At 67.9% G+C, this 17,989-nt stretch overlaps 1 protein-coding gene across 6 annotated transcripts in view; it reads right to left on the bottom strand.

Moving 5' to 3' along the window:
• ADGRB1 (adhesion G protein-coupled receptor B1) overlaps positions 1 to 17,989 on the bottom strand; it is a 73,642-nt gene that overhangs the window by 46,218 nt on the left and 9,435 nt on the right. For all 6 annotated transcript variants that reach the window (XM_077847467.1, XM_077847463.1, XM_077847465.1 and 3 more), the window contains exons 2-9: positions 14,164 to 15,170; positions 4,398 to 4,556; positions 3,009 to 3,119; positions 2,425 to 2,589; positions 2,178 to 2,342; positions 1,608 to 1,772; positions 1,179 to 1,343; positions 897 to 998 (exon numbers count right to left, since the gene is read on the bottom strand). In XM_077847467.1, coding sequence (XP_077703593.1) covers positions 897 to 998; positions 1,179 to 1,343; positions 1,608 to 1,772; positions 2,178 to 2,342; positions 2,425 to 2,589; positions 3,009 to 3,119; positions 4,398 to 4,556; positions 14,164 to 14,950 — 1,819 coding nt within the window. In that variant the 5' untranslated portion in view covers positions 14,951 to 15,170. The remainder of the gene's footprint in view (positions 1 to 896; positions 999 to 1,178; positions 1,344 to 1,607; positions 1,773 to 2,177; positions 2,343 to 2,424; positions 2,590 to 3,008; positions 3,120 to 4,397; positions 4,557 to 14,163; positions 15,171 to 17,989) is intronic.

Raw genomic sequence — 17,989 nt, 5'->3', positions numbered from 1 at the left:
GACACTGACGGGCACTGGGCGTCAGCTGGGGCACGGAACATCCTCCCAGGGAGCAGCCACCAGGGGAGCGGGCACAGCTGCACACACACACGACAGTGATGACCACAAGGAGCTGCCACTCGACAGGAGCCACCGGGTGGGAACGGGCACCCGTTCCATATCGTGGACCAGGATCACAGGGAGGGACGATCCGGTCACATGTGCAGGCAAAAGGCTGGAGGTCACGCCATCACGTGACCCGTGTTTTCTTTGCTTCTCTGGATTTGCAAGGTGCTCCCAGGAATGTGCAAACAAACGGGGGTGGGGCTCGGATACACCCCCCACCACTCTCCCCGACCTGCGTGTACTGCCCCACCCTTTCCTTCGGACACCCCGTCGGGAGAGCCCCCAATGCCCTCCTTTTGCAGAGTGAAAATGGAGGCTCAGAGAGATCGAGCCCCTTCCTGAACGTCACACAGTAAACCAAGGTACACAAAGCGCTGGCATCCCCTCAATCAGGGGGACAAAGAAGACCCAGCCCTTCCCCTAGGAGCACATCCTGCTTCTCCACAGCCCCCCAAAACCCTCCGCAGGGTGCATGGGGATTAAGGCTGCTGGCACTCAGAGTCAGCTCCCCCCTCAGGGCCACCAAGCCCAGGGCAAGTGCACTAACTTCCTTGTGAGTCAGTTTCCCTCCTATAACTGGACATCCCACGCAACGGGCTCTGTGCAGAAGCTGGCTCTTGGTGAGCGCTCGGACACCGTGAGTGGCTGGCCGCGTGGGTCCCGGCCGTGCTGCCCTGGCTTCAGCGGCATGAGCTGACCGCTCTTTGGGGCCGGGCCCGGAGGGCATCTCGGTGCCTCCCTGTGAGGATGGGACGGGAGCCCATGCCACCTGCCTCCCCCCCAGCCCTCACCTGTGGCATTGCGGGGACACCGGACTGCGGCCACCTCTCCTGCTGGAGTCTCCTTCCAGACCACTGTGCCAAAGTTGTCCTCATCACAGATCTCGTGGGGCTCTGTGGGGGGCCAGAGGCAGCAGGTGCGGCAGGGTATGGGAAGGGGGGCCGTGAGCTGGGGGCAGGCTCGAGGGCCCTCTGGGAAACCCGCTGTCCCGAGGCAGAGCCATTCCCAGCCAGGCTAAGCCCCAGGCCCGCCCAGCAGCTCAGAGCCCTGGGGACAGGACAGAGGACACTCACCGGGACACCGCTGGGCGCTGCACTGCCGATACTCGTCCTGTGGGCCCTGGCAGGCTGCTCCCCCGAAGAAGGGACCGGAGCACACACGTTCCCGGCGCTGTGTGCCGCCCCCGCACGTGACACTGCAGCCGCCCCACGACGCCCAGGCCTGCCACTTCCCATCCACTGCGGGGTGCGGCCAGGCACGGACAGGTCCGGGAGCCACAGGATGAAGAGACACAGCAGGCCAGCCCAGCAGGGGGATGGAGCAGCAGGGAGCCATGAGGAGAGAAGAAATGGAGAGCGGGGAGCAGAACCAGAGCTCAGCTCGGTGCAAAGAAAACCAGTGCCTCCCGGGCTGGGTCCCTGCGACCACCCCGGTTTTCCCACTGACACACCCCCCATGCCCGCCGGGTCCTCCACCCACAGGCCCCGGGGCATGCTCCTGACCTGGGCACTGCTGGAGGAAGCAGTCTCGAGTCTCCACCCAGTGGCCCTGGCATTCGGCGCCCCCATAGGAAGGCCCGTTGCACTCCCGGGTGCGCTGCTGCCGGCCCTGGGAGCAGCTGGCGGAGCACGTGCTCCAGCTTGACCACTCATTCCAATTTCCATCCACTGCCCGGCCCGGGGGAGAAAGGGGACGGGAAGCCAGCGTGAATACCCAGGGCCTCACGCCCAGCCTGGGCCATAGGTGTGAAGGCCTCCGGGGGCCCAGCAGCCCACCACACGGGCCGGGCCACAGGCGAGCCCCGGGATCTCGCCACCCAACACCGCGACGGGGACAGGAGCCTGGGTCACCAGTGTGGATGCCCCAGGGGCCCTGCCACACCACCATGAGGCCCAGGATGTGGGTACGACCACTGGGGGCAGCTCCCCCACACCCATGACCCATGAGTGAGAAGGCCCGAGGGTCCCGGACCTCTAGGCACCCCAGCAAGTCGGCCCTGGACTCCTGGGGCCCTTCCCCTCTCCTTCCTTCGCCTGTGCATCCCCTGGGCCAGCTCCCTCCCTCTCACCTACCAGGACACAAGGCGATGTTGCAAAACTTAGTTTGCTTCTCAGGGCCCTCACAGGGGTTGCCTCCAAACTGGGGGGGCCTGCAGGTGCGCGTGCGGTCTCGGAAGCCACGGCCGCAGGTGCTGGAGCAGAGGCTCCAAGGTGACCACTCATCCCAGGCACCGTGCACTGCAGAGGGGACCGGGGAGCGTGGCTGGGCTCAGCAACCCTGGGAGGCTGCCCCCCCCACCCCCCTGCCCTGCCCCCTCACCTGGACACACAGCCGAGTTATTGCACAGCCGCTGCTCACGCAGGGGCCCGCTGCACTGCGTGCTGTAGGACGAGGACACGCAGAAGCGGGTGCGGGTCTGCCAGCCTTCGCCGCAGGTGCTGGAGCACACACTCCACGGGGACCACTCCTCGGCCGCGGGGTCACCTGCGGGTGCAGACCGACAGCATTGCTGGCCTGCCTCTGTGCTCACAGCCCCCGATGAGGGCTGCCTGCCACCAGGCTCCTAAGCTCCAGGGGTTCGAACCCGGGCTGATCTGCGGGACTTGCCATTTCCCCTACAAGGCTGAGAGGGCCCTTGGGTGACCTTGTGCCGCCGTTGGGTCCCTGGGGTCTAGCCCCACACAGGGCCCTCGCCTCGCACCAATCCCTAAACAGTCTGCTTGGAGACAGGCGCCTGGCACCTCAGAGGTTGATCTAATGCTAAGTCATTAAGGTTATTACGTAGAATCAGCAGCAATTAATACAACGATATTTACCCAAAGACCTCGTCCCCTGAAACCAACCTTCCCCTGTAGTGTTCTAGGACAATCGGGGGCAGGTCCCCCCTGCCCACCCCCGCTCACCTGTCTGTGGGGACGGGAACCCAAAGTGCTGCAGCTCATCGCCCAGCTCCTCGCGCCGCCGGGCGTCTGTGGACCGCAGGGACTGGCTCCGGGAGCTGGTGCGGCCGGCGGCTGTGGGACGGGCTCGGGTCAGCGTCCAGGCCGCTGCCTGCAGCAGCTCCCTGGAATTCTGGAGGGGCGCTCTGGGCCCTGTGTCCCTCAGTCCCCGGCCAGAGCGGGGCCAGGCGGCCGACCCGGGCCATGCGGCCCCACTGGACAGCTGGGAGACCCAGAACGGGGCCACTCTGGCCTGATGCCAGCCCCCTGCAGGTCACCTCGTGCCTCCCCCCACCCCCGGGCCCCTTCCTGCTCTCCTCCGCCTGAGTCCACAGGCACGGCCCACAGGACGGCTCCTCTCAGTGGCAGCTGCCCTCTCCTGCTCAGCCACCCACCAGCGCTCCGGCCTCCCAAGCCTGGCCTCCCGACACCCCAGAGCCCTCCTCAGGTTCTTGAGAGCCGCTGCTCTTCCCAGGAAGGTTCGTGGGGGAATAAACCACCTGAAGGATGACAGTCTCATTACAACTTGTTTTAAAATTATGGAAGCGGCTAAAATATGCATAAGGACGTTAAAGCCTTATTAGAGAAATTCATTCTGGAGTCAGGTTCAGGCCGAGGCCAGCAGGTCTGGCCAGGGCTCCCCGCGGGGGGTTGGAAGGGGCAAACCCACAATGGGCCCTAGTGAGCCCCCCAGGATGCCCAACCCGGCAGGGGAGGGGAAAGCTTAACCCCGGGCGGGACGGGGCGGGGCGGGTTCCACCCTCCTCCTGGGTCCGACCTCACCTACCCGCCCTCGGCCACCTGGACCTGGCCTCGCCCCGCCCCTGGCCCCGCCCCGCAGCAGGCTCCCCTCCCACCTGACCCTGCCCTCGAGGCTTCCCGCCTACCCGGTCCCACCCCAGCCCCGCCCAGGGCTCCGCCCTCCCCTGTGGCACCGCCCCCTCCCCTCCCCCGCCCCGGGCTCCTCCCATGTGGCCCCGCCCCTGGCTCCTCCCTCCCCTGTGGCCCCTCCCCTCCTTGGCCCCGCCCTGGGCCTCCTCCCTCCCCTGTGCCCCCGCCCCCACCCCGCCTTGCCCCCGCCCTGGGCTCCTCCCTCCCCTGTGGCCCCGCCCCCACCCCGCCTTGGCCCCGCCCTGGGCCCCCTCCCTCCCCTGTGACCCCGCCCCCACCCGCCTTGGCCCCGCCCTGGGCTCCTCCCTCCTCTGTGGCCCCGCCCCCTTGGCCCCGCCCGGGCCCCTCCCTCTCCATTGGCCCCGCCCCTCCCGTCCTTGGCTCCGCCCCTGTGGCCCCGCCCCGGCCCCCTCCGTCCTCCCGGCGCCCCCCCACCTTCCCGCCCGTGCCCCGCGCACTCACGGCCGCAGGCCTTGCGGTTGCACAGGCGGCCCTCCTCCAGCACCCCCTCGCAGCCGCCCTCGGCGCCGGGAGCCGGCAGGCAGGTGCGCGTCCGCGTCTGCAGGCCTCCCCCGCAGTCCCGCGTGCACTCGCCCCACAGGGACCACAGCTTCCAGCCTCCTGGGAGGAATCAGAGGGCGGGGCTCAGGGCCAGGGGCGGGCCAAAGGGCGGGGGTCTTTCAGGGACTGACCCGGGGGAGTCTCCCCGGCAGGGACTTAGGGCGCAGGTCCCGCCCCCGCCAGCCCTCCCGGGAGACCGCCACGCACGCTCGGGAGGGCGCACTGGGAGACGAGTGCAGGCCTGGACAGGTCCGCAGAGGCCGGCAGGGCCAGGAGGGGCAGAGGTGCTGGGGCAGGGCCTGCCTTGGGGGCCTGGTGCCTACCCCACTCCTCCCGGGTGTCCCACCAGGTGCCAGGCCACGATGCTCTCCAGCTGTGGAGGCCCTCTACGGGGACCTGTGCCAAGATCTCTACTGGCTTTGAACCCCGGGGCCCCAGTGAAGGGGCTGGACCCAGAGCTGGAACCCCAGGGGTGTCCAGAGTGAATGAATGAAGGGAAGACAGCCCCGCTGCCGCGGCATGGCTGCCTCTCGGAAGTCTGTGGGGTAGGCACCAGGGCAGGGGCCCTCACTCCTGAACACAGCCGCAGCCCCTGGGGGACCCCTCCCCGTGGTCCCCCGTCCAGTGTTCTCTGAGTCCCCCGCCTCCTGGCCACGATTCCCTCACTGCACGCAGGGACGCCACTGGAGACCAAGGCTCCACACCTGGTGGCCGCACTGGGGTCGAAGGCCCCCACACCCCTCCATCCACCTCTTTCAGGTCCTGAAATGAGTCTCCTCCATCCGGGTCCTGTCGCCCCCCCCCCCCCCAATGCAGACCTAATATCCCTGAGGGTCTGAGCCCCTGGGTGGCCCGAGTCCACACAGGGCACTGAGGGGCCGCCGAGGGGCCAGTCACAGGGAGGCTGTGCATCCTGGGCCGGAGTGTGGGGGCCGCATCCATGGGCTGGGGAAGGCAGCTTCTGTCCCAAGGCCGTGCTCAAGGGGCCCGGGCCACTCTGCTGCCTGGGCTTTGGCCGCTGCCATCCGTGTGTCCTGGGGGTCACCGGGGCCCCTACGCTCCCATGAAGCAGGATGGGAACACACTTCACCGAGCACCTGCTCTGGGCAAGCACCCCGACCTCGCTCCCACTTACGAGGTGGCCAGGAAACAGTGGGGTGCATCGCCCAGGCCCAGCACTGGAACCTGCCCTGGGCTCGCCCGAGGCTGAAGCAGGCAGCGGTGCAGGCCAAGGGCAGGTCACCCCTGGCCTGTCGGCAGGACCCCGGGTGCCTCTCGGAGTTTGGCTTTTGTCTGTGGCGTGGGGAAGTAAGCCCCACCACATGGGGAATGAGGGCTGCGGAGACCCCCGAGGGTACCCAGAACCGGCGCTGAGCCCAAAGGCCAGGATCACGTGGCGCCCCCACCCCACCCCCGCCATGGGATGGTCAAGTCCCTCCCGCCTGGCCCCTGCCTCTCATCTGAGGACCGGGGAGCTACTGCCCATACTGATGGTGTGAAGATAAACGGCAAGAAGGGGTTCGGAGATGATGGGTGTGGGCAGTCAGTGGGGTCAGGGCGGCCCCCAGAGCACCCACTCTGATTTGTCAGGGGCGCGGTGTCCAGGTGACTCCTGTCCGGCCCCCATCTAATCTGCGGATGGCCCCGTGGGAGGGCCAGTGCCCCCCATTGCCTGCAGGCCTGTGCTGGGAAGCCACCAGCAGGGGGAGCCAGGGGCGGGCACAGGGGAGGCTTGGCGGCAGGCGGCACCCACCCTGGGCCGGGGGGAGGGGGCAGGGCACCTCTGCCAAGGACACACGGTGCCCCCCCTCCCAGTGGGCTGGTGCCAGGCGGACGGGGCGGCAGGTCGGCAGGGAACCCGCGGAGGGGCTGGCTCGGACCTCAGTGGCCGCCCCTCTGGGTGGGCTCGGACCCTGCTCTCAGGGCGCCCAGATGTGCTGTGGGGCCTGGGAAGGGCCTGCCAGGGCCACACGGGGTGGAGCAGGGCTGCATTTTGCGTGGTTCTTCGCTCTGGGGGGGTCTGGTTTGAGCCCCTCCTGTGCCTCAGTCAGACGCCCTCATGGGTCACTCTGTTCCCACAAGAGACACCTTGTGGCTCCCCCGTTCATAGGAGAAGACCAAGGCCCACTGAAATGGGGTGCCCGTGCCCCCCGGCTCGGAACAGGCCAAAGGGGAAGGGACCCAGGATGTCGGACCCTCCAGGAAGGGCTGCTCCTCCCCCAGCCACCAAGGCCAGCTCCCCCAGGGGACGCCCTGTGCAGGGGAACCCCGTCCCTGCCCCGCCCCCACCAGAGGGGGGCCTACTCTGGGACAGGTGCTCAGCACAAGGAGCCTTGAATCCCAGCCCGCCCAGACAGCCACTTTCACCCCATTTACAGCAGAGGAAACTGAGACTCACAGAGCGGTGGTCAGGACGGCCAGGGGCTGGGGCGAGGCCCCCCTGAGGGTCTGCCTGAGGAGCAGGAGCCCCGGAGGTGCACGAGCCAGGCTCTCTAGGGCTGAGCGGGACCATACACATGGATGATCCCACAGAAATGCCACTTCATCCTAAACCACCAACATCCCATAAGGACTCCAGAGAGGCGGCTGGGTGCAGGAGCATGGGAGCAGACCGGGGGGCCCCGGGAGAGGGGTGGGGAGCCCCTGCTGTGGCCTCCACAGGCACACGGGCCAGGCCAGGTGGGCGGCTAGGGCAGGTGGCAGACTTCGGGCCTGGACCCCAGGGGCAGGAGGGGGGGCAGGTGCAGATGGGGAGACCGTTACCTCCCGCCGACAAGGAGGAGCGAGCGCCCCGTTACAAGCCCCCCTCCAGGGGAGAGCTGCCTGCCAGGACTGCCCACAAGCCCCAGCCGGGGCTCCAGGCCCCACTGGTGTCGCCCGCGGAGGCCGTCCCAGCTCGTCACGCGGACCCGGAGGGCCCGAGGGGGCCGGAGTCCAGGGAGGCGGGCCGGAGACGGGTCGGGGGGCACGTCCCGCCAGTCCTTCCTGGCTGCCCCAGCCCAGCCCCCACAAGGAAGCCTGAGTGACGTGGAAGCTGGCGGTGGGTGGGAGAGAGGGTGTCCAAGCCAGGCTAATTGGAGGATGCCACTCGGTTCCCATGGCAACTGCTGCAGAGCTCAGAGTTTCAGGATAGACTCAGGTTAGGCCTCAGCTGCCAGCACACCCACTATTTCAGGGCTGGTTACCTTGGTGACCCAGGTGGTGGGGGGGTGAGGAGGAGGGGGCGAGGCAGGAGAGGCTGGGGAGTGGGGCCACGGGCCCAGAGGACGGGCTGGCCCCCGGGGGCGGGTCTCGCCCTGCACCAGGATCCTCGGGATCCTCGTGAGACTCAGCTGGGGCCCGGGCGCGGGATCCCTGCTCCCCTCACGCCCCGAGGCCGGGTCCCCGTCACACACTGTCCCCAACCTTGGCCGCGCTCAGGCCACTGACCCACACTCAGGGGATGCTATTCTTGTTACTGTTTTTATTTTTAACGTGTGTCCCCGCACACGGCTGCCACCGGCTAGATGGATCGCCCCGAGCGGAGGGGTACCCCGGGAAGCGCCCCGGGCCTCGGTGCCCAGCAGGCTTCCCGGGGCAGCGGACAGTGGGCCCGGCTGGGGGGCCGGCCCTCCGGGCGGAAAGAAGCGCATTCTTTCCCGCACTCAATGCCCCTCTGTCTCGGCGCCTCATTTCCATCTCATTAACGGATGAATGGAGCCGATTAATGGCCGCTGGGGGCGAGGGCCCCTTCCCGCCCGGCGCCCCCGCCTGGAGGCTGTGCTGCCCCCAGTCTGCGCCACCAGCCCCCACCCGGCTCCCCGCTGCCTGCGGGCTCCCTGCAGAGGAGGAGGGCCGCGCACTTCCCGGCGCCTCCGGCAGAGGTCTCCCCAGCCCCGCAGGTGGGGGCGGCCCCGGTCCTCGTGTCCTCGTGTCCTCGCCACCGGATCCCCAGGGACCCGCGGCAGGTCCAGCACCCCCAAGAACACCCCTGCCCCCCCAAGCTGGGCCTGTCTAGAGGCCCCCAGGCTCCTCCTCTCCCACCTTCTCAGGGATGTGCCAAGGGGGACGCTGGGGACAAGTCGGCTCCCTGATGCCCCCCCAACCCTACGCCTGTCCACAGACCCTCACCCCATGGCCCTGCACGCGCTGGTCCTCCACCGGGGCCCACGGCTCCCGCTCTCAGGCCCGGGGGGCCAGCGGCCCACTCAGCCGCAGCAGGTGCCGTGGGACCCGCTGCCCGCAGGCCCCGTCTCGGGTAGGACAGGGAGGACAGGGACAGCTCTTGCAAGCGCCCGCGCTAGCGGCTCCATCTCCGTCAGCTTCACGCAGACCCGAGGACCGGGTCGTCCGGTCCCCTCTTCACAAAAGGGAAACGAGGCTGACCTAGGTGGCTGGCTTGGCCTCATCTGCGGGGCTACACGCTTTCTTGCTGCTGCTCATCCTCGTCAGGCAGGTATTTCCCGCCCTGGGAAGGGTGTCCTGCCCCAGCTCTGCCCTTTGGTGACCTGGACGCATCGTTTCCCCACCTTGGGCCTCAGTGGTTCCACTGACATCCCTCCTCACCGTCTTTCCCGGATGTGGAGCCCAAACAGTGCCATAGTGTGTGTGCTGCAGCCCTGGCCGCTGGGCGGAGGGAGCGTAGGGCGCACTCTGACCTGCGTGGGAATTGCCCTGAGGCTTCCACGTGCGCATCATTTTCATGGGGTCACATCCTGCTATTTTCTCTGGGATGGGCATTGTCTACAATGAGCCCGAAACCTTGTTTTCTGGATTTTTATAATCGAGTCCTTGTACAAAAAGAGCAGCATCCCAGGCCGGGATGATAAGCCTAAGTCCCTGGCAGGAAGGCTCTGACACCCTCCTACGCCCCCTCCCATTCCCCGTCACCCCCAAACTCCAGAGGCACGGCTCTTCCACCTGAATTCCCATCTTCCCTCCACATTCCAAGCCCAGCCTCTGTCTGGGTCCCGTGGACTCCAGAGAGGGGCTCCGGCCACTTCCTCCTGAGGGAAGTTGGGGGAAGGCCTCCGAAGCCCTGCAGGGGCCTGTGTGTCAGGCAGGGGCACCCCGCGGAGTGGGGACCATCCTGCAGCCAGGGCTGCGCCTCGGGCAGGGCTGGCTCCTCGCCCCACATCACCGCCTTGTCCCCCTGGAGGCCACTCCCGCTGCGGCCCTGCACCCCCACCCATGCAGGCACGTGATGCCAGCGGCACACGCACACACCAGGACACGGACACACGCGGGGACACGCGCGCACACTCGCTTGCTCCCGGCCCCCTGGATGCGGCTTTTTCATTATCTTATGTGTCGCTTCTGCAATAAAATTCTTTAATTAAAACATGAATATTTAAAACAACCCTTGAGAGAAATGGCCCCGTCTCACCAGAGGCAGAAAAACGCAGAGACACTGTGGGAAAGAGGGGGATAAGACGCAGGAGCTGGCCCTAAGAGACCCCACAAGACCCCGAGAGACCCCAAGAGAACCCGAGAGAGCCCACGAGACCCTGAGAGACCCCAAGAGAGCCCGAGAGACCCCAAGAGACCCCGAGAGAGCCCCGAGGGGCCCCGAGAGACCCCCGAGAGACCCCAAGAGGGCCCGAGAGAACCCATGAGACCCCGAGAGACCCCAAGAGAGCCCGAGAGACCCCAAGAGAGCCCTAAGAGACCTCAAGAGACCCCGTGAGACCCCAAGGGAGCCTGAGAGACCCCACGAGACCCTGCAAGACCCCGAGAGACCCCAAGAGAGCCCGAGAGACCCTGAGAGAGCCCGGAGAGGTCCAGCCAGGCGGCCAGGCAGGCAGGCAGGGGACAGCTGCTGTGGCCTGAGGAGTGCTCGCTGGGTCGGAGGCGTGACGCGGCCATGTGGCGCTTGGACAGGCCGGGCAGGGGGAGGGCCGAAAGTGGGCCACGGGCTGGCCAGGCCTCCTGCTCACTCCCGGCTCCGCCACGCGCGGCCTTCCCGGGTGCAGATGGAGGGACGTGCAGGCCCCAGCCTCCCCCGGCCGGCGTGAGGGGGCGAAGCTCCCGGGGCACCTGGCTCCGCGACGAGCTCTGGGGTCTGCAGGTGCCTGCCAGGCTCGGCCACGTGTCTCCTGACGGTCCACGTGCCACCCGCACGCGTGCACACGAGAGCAAGCTTCCCGGCAGAGCTTGTCCTGGGAGACGCCCGCAGCCAGACCCCCAGGGAGCAGGGCCAGCTCCGCTGGCGGCCCGCCCCCCGCCGGCTGTGTGACCCGGGCTGTGGCCCCAACCTCTCCGTGCCTTGCCCCAGCGCACAGGCACTCATCCAGGGCCCGCTGCGGGCCAGGCGCGGGCGGGGGGCGACGTCGGGGAGCAGGGCAGGAGCTCTGCCCGGGGGTGCTTACAGCCCAGCAGAGACACAGCAGGGCACGGACCCAACAAAATCGGGAAATTATCCGCGTGTTCACGGGTGATACGTGCAGCGTACGGGGGTGCAGAGCGGGACTCGGACTGCTGCCATGTCACACAGCGCGGTCAGAATTGGTTGAGAAGGTGGTGTCTGAGCAAGGACCTGAGAGAGGGAGCCCTGCGGTATCTGGGGAAGAGTGTTCCGGGCAGCAGCTGGTGCAAAGGCCCTGGGGCAGGAGGGCTCGGGGACCCCTCCCAGGGGCTGCATTCATTCATATGCGCTGCTTCAGACACAGAGAAAGCCCTCGGGACGTGGCTGCTGTCAAAACTACTAGGATCACTTCACTCCCAAGGTCCCAGAAGCATCTGGGCCTTCTGGGTGCAGGGACGTGAACTGAGCTGTGGGCTGCGTCTGGGCCGGGTGACCGCGGGCTGGCCGGCCTTGCCCAGGGCAGGTGACCCCCTCTGCACGGCGGCCAGGCCCAGCCCACACACCCCACAACTGTCCTCCCACCGACCGCCAGCCCCGGCCACGGGCCCCGTTGCTGCTGCATTGTGCCTGAGGCGCTGAAGTTGGCCCTGCCCAGAGCCCTGGTCAGAACACGCATGCCTGAACATGTGTACGTGCCACGGGTGCTCGCTTGCACACGCTCACGCTCCAGCACACTGTACACACACTGTACTGCACACGTGCACATGCACACACCAGCTGCGCATGCGTATGTAACCTGCACGCACACGCACATGTGCAGGCTCAATATCCTGCACGCACATGCCACGCAATATCCTGAATGGCCTTGCACGCATGTACACGCCATGCACACGCAAGCACGCACCGATGCGAGGCACACGCAAGCACACAGACACGAATTCACCTGTGTGCACACACCGGTATCCAGGGATGCACAAATATGCAGCATGCACACGACACAGGCCCTCACCCACGCACTGCACAGGGCACACGTACTTGCACACGTGCACACATGTGGGTGAACGCAAGTGCACTCACACACCCCTTCCCGTCCCCTTCTGAGCACCACCGCCAACAGGCCCTGCGTTGGGATCCCCGTGCGAGGAGCCCTGCAGGCCCAGCCCCGTGCCGGGTGCCCTCGTCCTGCCGCCGCCTCCCCGCCCGGCCCGCTGGCTCCCACCTGACCACCAACACAGGCTGTGCGATGTCATCGCTGCCGTTGTTTTTGCTTAGAATCACTTCCACGTGGTCTTTATCCCTCACGCAATCAAGGAAAGATTGTTCTTGCTCTTTCCCTTTTAAAGATAAGGGCCCGAGGGGCCGACGGAGCGGCTGGGACTGGGCCAGGGCTCCCCGCGAGGGCAGGTCAGGCTGACCTGGTCCTGTCCTGCTGCTGCAGACCCAGAGCGCTCCGCTCCAAGGATGGTCCACCTGGGGGACCCCTGGGCATCCCACACTGAAGCCCCACTCTGACCTCTGGATCTTCCTCCCGGCTCCTGGCTAGAATTGGGGGTGGCCTAGCCAGCTCCTCCCCCGTGTCCCGCATGCCCCCCAGCCCTCCTCCTCCCGCTCGCCCGGCCAGCTTCAGCTCCCTCCTGGCCGCTGTCCCGTCCCCAGGTCCCCTCTGAGCCCCCGTGCCCTTCTGCATTGACAGTCCAGGGACCCTCAGCGCCTGTCAATCACTCCTCTGCTTAGAGGCCCAGGATGCAGTACGGAGCAGCTCGCACGGGACCTGGGGCCTCGAACCCGATGTCCCTCACTCGACGTCCCTCATCGCAGACAAAGAAACCAGGGCCCAGGGGTGAATGACCTCTGGGGAGTGACAGAGCAAGACTAAAGGGCCACGCCAGGGCCGCCCGCCCTGCTCCGTCCTCCTACCTGACCTCCCACACCAGCCACTGCCCCGCGCTCGGCTCCTCCTCGTCCCCTGGGACCACTTCCATCCTGCACGCCTGGGAAGCTGCCCAGCCAAGGTCACGGTGACCTGCATCTTGCCCAGCCCAAAGGTCAGCACTCCCAGCCCCACACCTAGCAGCCAGGGGGACACCGGGACCTCCAATGTCCCCCGGGCACTTCTGCGGGTCTCCCACTTGCCCCCCCTTTCCCCTGCTCCTCTCCAGCCACACGCACAGCTTCCCGGAGGCTCCGGGACCTACAGCCCAGGCCCATGACTGCGGCGTGTCCAGCTGGCTTCCTCTCTAACCCCTTGGGGCTTCTTTTCTGCCTTTAAAGACTTTGTTCTGAGCAGTCCATTGACCTCATTGGCTGAGAGCCCTGGACAATGTCACCTGGCCCCACAGGTGGGCAACCAGGCCCGGCCCCAGGATGCCCGGCGCCTGTACTCCCTGCCGGCCTTGCACATCGCTCAACGGTCGGAGAAGAGCCGAGCCCGGCTGCACTGCCCCCCACCCCCGGCTCCGGCCCAGCTCCAGCCTCCCAATTCTCCCATGAAACCCCAGGGTGCCTCCACCCCAAGCCCACCGAGCCCTGCTGATGCCCCGTCCCCCCAGCCGTGTTCTCCTGCACGGGCTCCCCGCTCCCCAAGAAGAAGCCAAAGTGCCCCGAAGGCAGACAACCGACCACACAAGACCCCCAGCCCCTCGACTGGGACACCCGGCACATGTCCACCTCTGGCCTCTGCCCTGCCGTTGCCCAGGCCGGCAACGCCCTTGACGCCCCTGGGGCTCCCTGCACCCCTCCCAGAATCGTGCACACGGCCCCTTGGTCCAGGTGACCCCCGACCTCCAGGTGAAACAGCAGCCGAGCCCACCGGGGACCTTGCCCTGCGTTGTTTCCCGAGGTGCCCTCCGTCCCGCTCTCAGCACCTTCCTCTCCCCCCCAGAAGGCAGCCTGGGACATGGGGCTCTGGCGCTGCCTTTCATTGAGCGTCCCCAGTGCCCAGAACACCTCGCAGGCGCTCGGTGACCAGCTGCCGGACACGCGATTGCTGCGGCCGAACCACACGCAGCCCCCAAATTCCCGCTCCGACCACATCTCCAAACTGCGGGCTCGGGCTCGCTTCTCCTCTGCGTCCCAGAGGCCCGCACACCCCGCCACGGCCCACGGCAGCCCGCTGCCCCCTAGCACGTCTGCCTGAAAGATGGAGGGAATTCCCCAGCCGGGAATTAAGACTCGGTGGTCCTGGGAGAAGTCCATCGTCCATTCCTTCGCTCCCGGGCACCAGGCACATGGCCCTGGGGCCTCAGCGCACCTGCTCACAGCAACCTTATCTGTGCATTTGGCTTCCCTGGGGGCAGGTGACCGACCAGCCCCGCAGAGATGACCCCTGCCACCCGCCCTCCGCCCCAAGAGCCAGCCAGGGGTCCTCTCCCAGCGGTCACTCACCTGCTGCGCCATCCCCGCCCCGGTCCTGGGTCAGGCTGGTGAGGCAGTTCTCGGGGCCACCAGCCACGCCGTCCCTCAGGCAGACGTCCCCTCGGGGGGCCAGGGAGCCAGAGGCGGGGTCGCCAGTGTCCCCGCCCAGGCAGGCACAGGGGGTCTGCATGATGCCGCAGGGGTGTGAGCTGCGGCTGCCCGCCAGACAGGCGTCCAGCCAGCGGCACAGCATCTGGCAGGCGGCCCGGCTGGGGTTGCGGTTGCCCACGACCAGGTACTCCACGGAGAAGTCGTCGCTGGGGCCCGGGGACCCCCCCTGCAGCCGGGCGCCTCGGTCGGGGGGCGGCTGCTGGCGCAGCATCTGCAGGAACTGCTTGCCGGCCTGCAGGAAGGCCAGGGGCGCTGAGGGGTCACAGAGCTGCAGCACCTCATCGAAGCTTTCCACGCCCAGGTAGGTGCGCGTGGACTCCAGGAAGGAGTCGAACTGGTAGGTGCGGACGCGGCCGGGGCCGCCGCAAGGTGCGGGCGCCTTGGCCACTTTCATGTAGAGCGTGTAGCGCCGGGGGTCGGGGTTGCGCAGGGTCCAGGAGCAGCGGGAGGCGTTGGCGGGGAACACGGCGGCGGCAGAGAAGTAGCCGAAGAACTTGCCCTGCACCAGCGTGGCGCACTGCTCGGCCCCGGGCCCCGCGTCCGCCCCCACGGCCGCCCGCGCCCGGCGCCCCAGCAGCAGCAGCAGCAGCAGCAGCGGCGGGCAGAGGATCCGGAGGGGGCCCGGGGCGGCGGCCTGGCCCCTCATCCTAGCTCGCGGGGCCGCCGGGGTTCCGCGGGCTGGGCAGGCAGGCGCGGGCCAGGCCTTGACATGCCAGGGTCCGGCGACGGCAGGGCCGGGCGGGGGGCAGGAGCCGGGGGCGGGGGCTCCGAGCGGGGGCAGGAGGAGGGCAAAACTTCGACCTCGAGGGCGGCTGTGGCTCCTAACGTGCAGGGTCCCGACGCCGGCCTGCGGCCTCCAGCAACAGCTGCAAGAAGAGCAGAGGGGGGCGGTGTGAGCCCCTGGGAGACCGGGACGCGGGGCCCGCTGGGGGCTGCCCACTGCCCACCCTGGGCTTCGGGGGGGCATGGGCCCTGGCGTCGCTCCCAGGCACCTGCTCCGTCCACCTGTCTGCCCCCCGCCGGTGTGTCCACCTGCAGGAGCAGGGGCAGGGGCAGGGGCGGGGGCCCTCCTCCTCCGGCCAGGCCTGAGCAGGGAGTGGTGGGCAGAACCGGCCCAAGGGCCAGAGCTGTGGGGACCTGCTCTGGACCCATCGGGCTGAGCAGCCTGGCGTGGCTCCCGCGGCTCTGGGCCTGCCTGTTCCTGTACAGCTGCCGTTTGCCTGTGGGGCCCCTGTGGCTCCCTCTGGCTCTTCAGTGGCCCTGGCTCTCTCCTGGGCCATCTCCCTCATGGGCCTTCATCCTCTCTGCCCTTCCTCCTCCTCCTCATCCCCAGTCTTCCAGGGAAGCATCCACAGGGGAAGGGAAGGGGGGGCACGGAGGGGAGAGGTCACTGTGTCCGTCCCCTGGGGGCAGGAGCGCCCAGCCCTCCCCGGTGCCTCCTCACTGCAGGAGCAGCTCGGGCCGTGGCCGCGGCTGTGACACTGTGTACGGGTCACGGCCGCATCTCAGGGCCTCCCTCCCTTCTTCCTGCCCTGGGGCCCAGTGGCCCCGGGGCCCTGCAGCTCCGGGCAGGGAGGGCTGGGGACCGAGTCACCCAGGCCACATACGTCCAGGCTTCAGCCAACACCCTTGCCTCACCCCTTCTCTGCCAGGCCGGCTCTGTGACCGCCCGACTACATGATGGGGAGACCAAGGCTAAGTGACTTGCAGAAGTGACAGTGAGGGGTAGGAGAACCCACCCTGGGACCTTGTGCCTCAGTGGCCCGGGATCCCCTCCCTGCCCTGGGAGAGGGTGCTGGCCTGGCGCTGGGGGAACGGAAGGCAGTCCCCGCCCACTTGCAGGGGCACCACGTGGAGCCACCCTGGGTGGCGCCCCTCCTGGACTGGTCACCACGTGGACCCTGGCAAGTTCCTCCTGGCCCAGGCCTCAGCTTCCCCAAGGCCCTGGCTGGGCCAGCTGTCTGCCCACGCCGCAGCTGAGCTGTGGCTGAGGAAGAGCCGCAGCCGGGCCCCAGGCGGCCTGGTCTGCCCTCTGCTGACCTTGCCCACGCCGGCCGCCTGCCCACGGGGACCCACTGCTTCCTGCTGCCCAGGCCCAGCTGGCCGGCGTCCTCCCTGCACGGGCTGTCAGCGGAGCGGGGAGTCGGGCGCAGACGGCCTTGGGCTCTGAGCACTCCAGGCTGGGGCGGCCTGGACGCGGGCTGCCCCCTCCTGGCCCCGTGGCCTCGGCAAGTCCCTCACTGGCCGGCCTCACTTCCCCATCTGTGAAATGGAGGGTGAAGCCCCACTCTCTCAGCAAGAGGGTAAGAGCTACACCTGGGGGTTCAGGCAGGAGGAGACTCTGCAGGGGAGGAGGTGGGAGGGGGCTCTGGCTCCCCAGGTAGCTGGGCCAAGCCCGGTCCTCTGGGGGCCCTTCAGCAGCAGAAAGAGGCACCCTGAGAGAAGAATTGCAGGCGTCTTATTCTGGCCCCTCTGGGCAGAGCTGGGTGATGCACTGGGCCCTTACCTCTGGGAAGCCCCTGGTCCCCCCTCGCCTCTGGACCACACGGGGCCAACCCTGGATGTGGGTGTAGCAGAGCCCGCCTGCCCTGGCCACCTGCCCCCACATTATGGGGCCGGAGAGGCCACGGCCAGGGTCCTACAGCCAACCCCAGACTTGGGAGGTCCCCTGAGGTCTTGCTGCAGAGAGATGGCAGCGTGTCCCCAAACAACCTCACCTGAGCCTCAGCCCCCGGGGCCCCTGGGGCCCCCTGCGGCCCAGGCCAAGAGCTCTTGTGGCCATCCCTGGAAGATGGCCAGTCCCAGAGGGTGTTGGCCGAGCCCAGCAGAAACTGACCCAGCCGAGGGTCCACTGAGCCCCACCCATGTCTGCCCACCTGGCCGTGCCCCATCACTGACCCCCGTGAAATGACCCTCCTCGCCCCAGCCCCTGGCAGCCCATCCCATAGCCTTCCACGGAGGGGGGCGGGTCTAGAGGGCCAGGAGCAGGTGCAGGAGGTGGCACGTGCTAGGCACGGGGTCCTCTAGGGCCTCCACCTTCCCACGTGGAAGAAGAGATGCCCAGCCATGCAGTGCTAGGGACGAGAGCACAGCCTCTGTGCCCCACACCCCAAGGATTCGGCGGGCCTGGCTTGGCGGGGACATTCTGTGGAGCTCTGTCCCGCGCCAGCCGCAAGTGCAGGGGTCCTTGTGATGGTTCCATTTTGCAGATGTGGCATATGTGGGGCCACAGAGGAGCCGTGCGCCTTGTGGGGGTTTGTAGGGCCTGGTGCCCGAGCCAGGATCCAAGCCCCAGTCTGGCAGGCGGAGCTGCTGCCCTCCGCATGGCCCAGCCCCGCCCCAGGCAGGTGGAACCCGACCTAACCTGATGCCTGTCCCAGAGCCCGCAGGAGCCAGGCCACGCTAAGGTCCTCTTGGCATCCCCACCACCAGCCCTTGTTGTCCCTGGCTCACCCCACTCTTGGAGCACCTGTCGGGGTGAGGCCCACCTACGGGGTCCTGCACATCAGGAAAGAGGTGGCAGGGAGGGTGAGAAGCTGGGCAGCACCCCAATCAGAAGTGCCCCTAGAAGGGCTGCCCTGCAGTCCGCAGCGGGGAGGGGGCCCCGGGGAAGGTAAGGGAGGCATGCTGGGGCCGGCGGGGGTGGCGGAGAGTGCTGGGGAGATAGGAGAGGAGCCCCAGGGGC

This window comes from Canis aureus, chromosome 14 (genome assembly GCF_053574225.1).
Source record: "Canis aureus isolate CA01 chromosome 14, VMU_Caureus_v.1.0, whole genome shotgun sequence".
Taxonomy (NCBI): Eukaryota; Metazoa; Chordata; class Mammalia; order Carnivora; family Canidae; genus Canis; species Canis aureus.
Note: the sequence above shows the minus strand (reverse complement) of the source record. Positions and strands in the feature narration are given on the sequence as shown.